Consider the following 6,561-nt stretch of genomic DNA (forward strand, 5'->3'; position numbering starts at 1 on the left):
CTGATAAGAGGGGAGCTCTGTCTTCCCCTCTTTTCCGGTGGTCATCGGAGCGCTCTTTGAATGATGTGACATGCAACGCATGTATTAGAAGCCCCCCCCCCCCCCCCCCTTTCCTTTTTTTCTTGCTCCCATTTAAGTCACTAATTTTATGTACATTTCTAACTACCACATTTTAGCTGGAGATGCATAACTTAATGTCCAAAATAAACAATATCAGCCAGAGGATGTTAGAAAAATAAAATCTGGCCTTGTACAATGCAGGTTCGACTTATCGCTCTTCTCAAAAACTTGTATTTAAATGCGAGATTTCAAAAATATCCGCTGCACGACTATCTTTTCGGGAAAATAGAAAAATGATGCACGCAAAAATATTTTCGACTGACACTCCCAATGAAAACAAAAAGCTATCACTGTCACAATTTTACATCTTGCATTTATTTTGCCATGTTCCAAGGAACAGAACAGCTAATAGAAACAAAACAAAACCAAAGTGGGGATGGCTAATGAAAAGGATAAATATGTAGTACAAATCTGACTTCAGGCATTCAGATTTTTGACAATATTAATAGGTATTGACCCCTGGTGTCAATACCTGTGTCTTCATGGTTTCCTAAAGGATTGTGTGGCAATTCTCTGGTGCTCCGGAAGACAGGTAATGGAGAATAAAGACACGCTTTTCATCTCCACGGTGAGGCCTGGTGTAAAACGTAAGCGATCAATTCGTCTAACAAGCACGTGACTTCCACTTGTGCAGATGAAAAGTCTGTCTTTATTGAACTTGTAAAGCGCCTAAAAAACAAGGACACGGGGGAAAAGGAGACAGGACCAAGCGCTCTGGTCCTGTCTCTTTATTCTCTTGTCCTCGTTTTTTAGGCGCTTTGCAAGTTAAACATGTACCAACTAGCCCACCTATCCATTTTCCTGACTTTGTTCTCCTTTGGCCCGAAGCCCATACATTTCACCGTCATCTCTAGCGCAAATGGGGGACTATGACGTCAATTTTGTTGCGCATGCTCGCGCACACCTGCGGCTGCTGGCTCGTGGAAAGAACGTGCACCACTTATTATGGACACTAAATTGTTTGGCTTCATAAGCGCTCGAAGCTTGGAACGCGTGCGTGAGCTGGTATCTCGAGGCGAGATCGTTCCGATAAACCAGAGGACGACACATGATACACCGTCGGCGCCTTTGCCCGTGCGTCGTATCGGGTAACGTTATCTGAGCGCCGAAAACGAACTGCCGAAAGTCCACCTTTCACCAGAGGCGCGCGGTTGGATATCGCGGTCGGGAGCTGCGACGCCATTGCGCTTGAGTCAGCCCCGTTCGTAATTGATCACAAGAAACAAAAATGTTTTTAATAGAACATTCTTAGGGGAGAAGCTAGTTATTCGCAGTGGTTTGAACAAGACCGTTTAGCAGACTGTTCTCAAGGCACCACCAACATTGCTCGCTTTCATTGAATTGCGTGTGAATGTGGCTCGCCTTCTCTATCCCCGTTTTCGCAAGACCTGGTTGTTGAAAATGTAAACCGATAGCGTAATCTCCGTTTTGTTTCGCAAGCCCTGCTGCGCCCAGATGGACGCGCCCGCGCTGCTAACAATGACCATGCCGAGCCCACGTGTGTTCGTACGTATCTCACAGGGATGTTCAAAGGAGCGCAGGATGAAGCTGAACGGCGGCGTTGGCTGATCATGCCTTATAAAAAGACATGAACACGTTTAAAGCAATAATAAAACGAGCTTACCCGACACAGTAATTTGATAGGGCTACCAGGACTGACGTGACCCGACACCTTGATCTCACGGTAGCGATGAAAAGAAAGGACGTAAACCGAGAAACCCGGATATGCAGAACTGGTAACTGCGGTAGTGTTGATTACAGTGTACACTCATTTCACGTAAATATTAATTTCAGCCCCCGATTAGGCACACAATTTAAAAATAATAATTTTTTATTTGTAGGAATTCGGCACTGTAACGAAGATGCCCAATTTCACGAGCAACGTTGGGTATCGCTAGTTAATTCGCAGTGTTGCTATTCACGTACGCAAACAGGATCTCGACGCCTTTCTTTTATCGCAGAGGTGCCAATTCAATGCGGTTTTTACTGGACCTTTTAGGAAAATGACGTTTTGGCGCTGCCCGCTGTGTGTGTTCTTCGCGGTGAACCTGATAAGAGTGATAAATCACGTAGCAGAAACGCATAGTGCGGAGTCGAACTTTACGATACTTTGCGGCATCGATGGCTGCTGTCACACATTCAAGGTGTTCAACTCGTATCGCCGCCACGTTTACCGGAGTCACTCCGAGCATCTACAGACGTCCGGGGGTTGCGGGTCTGGTCTCGCTGCCGTCGGAGGAGCGGAACCCCAGAATGAGGTCGACCCCCAGAACGAGGTCGACCCCCACAACGAGGTCAACGCAGAGGACCTATCATTTGACCTTCCTCAAGAGCAAGCAGCGGCTGCTCCCCTTTCACCAACTGAGAGGCCCATCGAAACATTCGACGAGTTTGTTAGAGGTCTGCAAACGAACATCTGCTTGTTTTTTTTTAAACTTGCTGAAAAGCACAAGATGCCACATATGACCTGCGAGAACGTCTTCGGCGACTTCCAGTCTCTGCTCGAGGTGATCCTGAACAAGCATGCCGAGCAGATCCGGCAAGCCATGACCGTTTCCGACACCCTGACTGACAGCCATGGTGTGTTCGGTACCGACTTCCCTAGTTGCCTCTTCGACAAGGTCAAGAGCAGCTATCAGAGGGAACAATTCGCGAAGAGGAACTTCTTGTACGTGGAGCCTGAAGAACACCTGCTCCTAAGCCCAGAGACTTCATCGTTCCAGTACATTCCAATTGGAAAGGTAATTGAAAACCTGTTCGAAGTTCCCGCATTGGCAGAACACCTCTTGCAGCCAGCAGAGCAGTTGAGGACCGATCCACATGAATTGCGGTCCTTTCGTGAAGGCACAGCACTGAAGCAAGTGCCAACGAATAACGATGAATCTGTGCACAACCTTCATGTTGCGTTGTACACTGATGAACTGGGGATTACGAACCCCTTGGGGCCAAATCAAAAGCGACACAAGTTGTTGGTGGTCTATTTTTCCCTACTCGACCTCCATCCAAGATACCGCGCAGACTTGAGCAACATACATTTGACACTGATGGCCAAGTACCAGGATGTCGAGAAGGAGGGACTCCAGAAAGTGTTAGACCCCCTTCTCCGTGACCTGGCTGAACTGAGGGACCACGGTTTTCAAGTTCAAAGCAGCAAAGGAAGTACAAGGGTCAAGGCCACAGTTGCTGCCATTTGTGGCGATAATTTGTCCCTCAACAAGCTTGGAGGATTCTCCTGTTGTTTCAGCAGTGGCAGAGTGTGCAGATTCTGCATGGCCCACAAAGCCACGCTTGCAGACCTCACGAGGGAAGACCTGTGCACATTAAGAAATGCTGCCACACACAGCAAACACCTGTCAGCAATTTCTGTGAATCCAGCATTGAAGAAGCTGTACGGTGTCAATGGACCCTCGCCAATGCTGGCATTGGAGAACTTTGACATCACCAAGCAACTCATGCCAGATGTTATGCACGACATGTTTGAGGGAGGATTTGCCGTTGTCTTGCACTACACTCTTCAGGGACTCACTTCAGATGGCATCCTGACACTGTCAGACTTTGGCAAAGTGGCAACATTTAAGGTCGGCTTCAACGATAAAAAAAATAGGCCCGAAGAACTGCAAGCTAACTTCTCCAGGGACCACCGTGCCTTAAAAGGCACCGCTTCCCAAAAGTGGTGTCTGTTCAGGCTGCTGCCATTGATGGTTGCATCCTGCATCCCGGAGGGAAACTCACACTGGGAGGTTTACTTGATGTACCGAGAAATTGTGGACATGGTGCTTGCTCCCATCATACCCACTGACATCCTGCCGTATCTTGAAGATAGGATTCAGGCTTTTCTGCGAACCTTCAGCGAGCTGTACACATCAGCTAGTGTCTCTCCCAAGCTGCACTACCTTATACATTACCCTCGAATCATAGAAAGGTATGGCCCTCTACAGCAATACTGGTGCATGCGGTTTGAGGCCAAACACCAGTATTTCAAGAGCATGGCATCGAAAAACAAGAACTTTGTGAACATCGGCAAGTCCCTATCCACACGGCATCAGCTTCTGCAGAGCTACGAGCTCCACATGTATGTTCTTGACAAGAATGTCTGCGCCACCGGCCTCAAAGCCATAGCTCCCGCTGAGCTAAATCCCTGCGCGCGGAGCCTTGCGTCTGATGGCCAGGTATGGGAGGCAAGGTCTGTCAAGACAAGCACAGGAGGCTATCGGAAGAAGGATGTTCTTGTAATGAACAGAACAACGTCCCTCAGCTTTGCTGAGGTTAGTGCACTCTACCTCAAGAATGGTAAAGTGTTTCTCCTCCTCAACGAGCTGGAAGTAGAAATGTACCGCAGGCACAGGTGCTGTTACAAAGTGCGGAGGACCGAGAACTTCTACCTCTCCCAAACTGGCAAGGAAGCCTGTTTCCAACGTTTAGATTTGTACACGGGAGGAGAGATCGTGCCAAAGTGGGACCTCTTCTATTACCCTTAAAGGAACAATGAACAAGATTTTAGAAATTTTCAATGAAGAGTGCTTTCCGAATGTTTGGGGTCCCAGCATGCCATTAAATTTTTTTAGAGAACGCTGCGACATTTATTGCTCTACCTGCGAACAAATTTACGAAACTGAAACTAAGTTTCTGCGCTTTTGCTAGGCGATCCTCCGAAACCAGAAGTGACGGCACATGGGAAGTCAGTCTACATCAGTTTTATTAGTACCACGGTCCTTGCTAGTATTTATTACACACTGTTTTGGTTGCCACGGTGAGTTTTACACTGATCAAAGCGCGAAGCACATACACATTGTGCTCCGTTTCAGAAGTTGTGTGCGGCGCAGGAGAAGGCTAAGGGGCGTAAACAGGCAACCTTGTTTGGATCAACAGGTCCAACAAAAAACAAAAAATATGCACTTCTGTACTTAACCGATCGGTTACATGTGAAAACAGATTAGATTAATTTATTCTGTATGCACTTCCGCTGGATTCTGTGGTCTCGCTAGGCTTGAACGACTAAAGCCAGAGCGAGCTGCTTTCCAAAATGGAGCAGAGTCTGTAATGGTGGCCACCAACACAGTGGCATCCTCGCGAGTGAGAATTAGAACAGGACAATGTTTCAATTCTACCAGAGGTGCATGCCACAAACTATTTTGAACACCCAGTACATGAATACAAAAATGCTCCAAAAGCCGATGATAAAAAGCTTTACTCAGGCATAACATACAAAGGTAACAAAAACAGACGTTTTGCTACCTATGCAGGTGGCATCCTTAGTATACACTAACACAAATGAAGCGAGGTCAATCAGCTTCTACTTATCACACACATCCCTGAAAACATCTGTGGGGGGGAGACGGTATTGCACACCGATGAGTTAGAACGAATGAACCAGGATTCGAGATATTTTCTTTGACCCCATCATTGTTCTCGGGCCAGCATCGTTGCACTGTCCAAGTCAAATGTGTGTCCCGTCATCCAACAGTGTTTGACACGTTCTGTCTTTGATCGCATGGCATGTGTGGCATTGGCAACATCCCTTTTGTGTTCTTTTATTCTCGTGGCCCTCTTTCTGTCTGTTTCGCCAATGTAAGTAGCGTCACAATCTGTCTGCAGGGGTACGGCCCTTTGGCTTCGTGGACAGATTCGCCAAAAGGTAATGCGGTTTAAAAACTGTTCATGTACCCAAAGGACACAAAGCTACTTCTAATGGCGTCTGACATGCCCTGGACATGTGGAATTGACGAAACCTGTGTTGGCCTCGCCTGTGAATCACTCCTTCTACCCATCTGAATCCACCTCCTCATATCTTTAATGAATGCCCTGCAAGAATGGCGTTTTTCTGAAGTATCAGCTACATTCTCTAGTTCTTGGAAACCCTAGCTGTTCGTTAGAGTACATTGCATCGCAATGTGATAATAATGTTCTTACAGCACACCGTTTGTGTTCGGTCGGGTGGTGTGAATCAAAGGACAAAAAGGTCCCTGTGTCACACGGCTTACGGTACACTGCCGTTCCACACTCCCAGTACTGCCCCGGCGCACAAGTACGTCCAAAAAAAGGCAAAACATTATCTTTCCCTGTCTCATACATCAACCGAATGCAGTGTTGTTTGTGAGTTACCTGCCGACAAAGGGGTTTGTGTTTACGCTTTGGAGAGCGCAGCAGTCAGAAAGAAAATGGCAAATGGTTAATTTATACTTGGTTTACACGAGTTGAACCGATTAACCAGTTAAAAAACATTGACCATGACTGTAGGGATGCCCCAAATTGCCCCCTCGTTTAGACATGACAGCTCGTCAAGTCTACCCGACTTGAAATATCCATGAAGGGCAGCCGAACGGCTCATCCCTTTCTTTTGTCGGCCCTGTCCAAGGGGATTTACGGGAACGGGCTGACATGCCCGCGTGGGAAACGAGCAGAGTAGCCGTTCCCAGAGCTGGGTTGGAGGCATCTTCATGG

At 47.3% G+C, this 6,561-nt stretch overlaps 1 protein-coding gene across 1 annotated transcript; it reads left to right on the plus strand.

The window, feature by feature from the left end:
- The first annotated feature begins 2,123 nt into the window (after positions 1 to 2,123).
- On the plus strand, positions 2,124 to 4,598 carry LOC120845837. The gene has a single exon (XM_040217409.2). It carries the CDS (start codon positions 2,124 to 2,126, stop codon positions 4,596 to 4,598), a length of 2,475 nt encoding a protein of 824 aa, XP_040073343.2.
- Positions 4,599 to 6,561: the final 1,963 nt, after the last annotated feature.

The sequence above is a fragment of the Ixodes scapularis genome, unplaced genomic scaffold (assembly GCF_016920785.2).
Source record: "Ixodes scapularis isolate PalLabHiFi unplaced genomic scaffold, ASM1692078v2 PGA_scaffold13__105_contigs__length_92229423, whole genome shotgun sequence".
In the NCBI taxonomy this organism is placed as follows: domain Eukaryota; kingdom Metazoa; phylum Arthropoda; class Arachnida; order Ixodida; family Ixodidae; genus Ixodes; species Ixodes scapularis.

Excerpts from the sequence above, each read along its gene's own strand:
- LOC120845837 (XM_040217409.2), top strand. The coding sequence starts at position 2,124 with ATGACGTTTTGGCGCTGCCCGCTGTGTGTGTTCTTCGCGGTGAACCTG.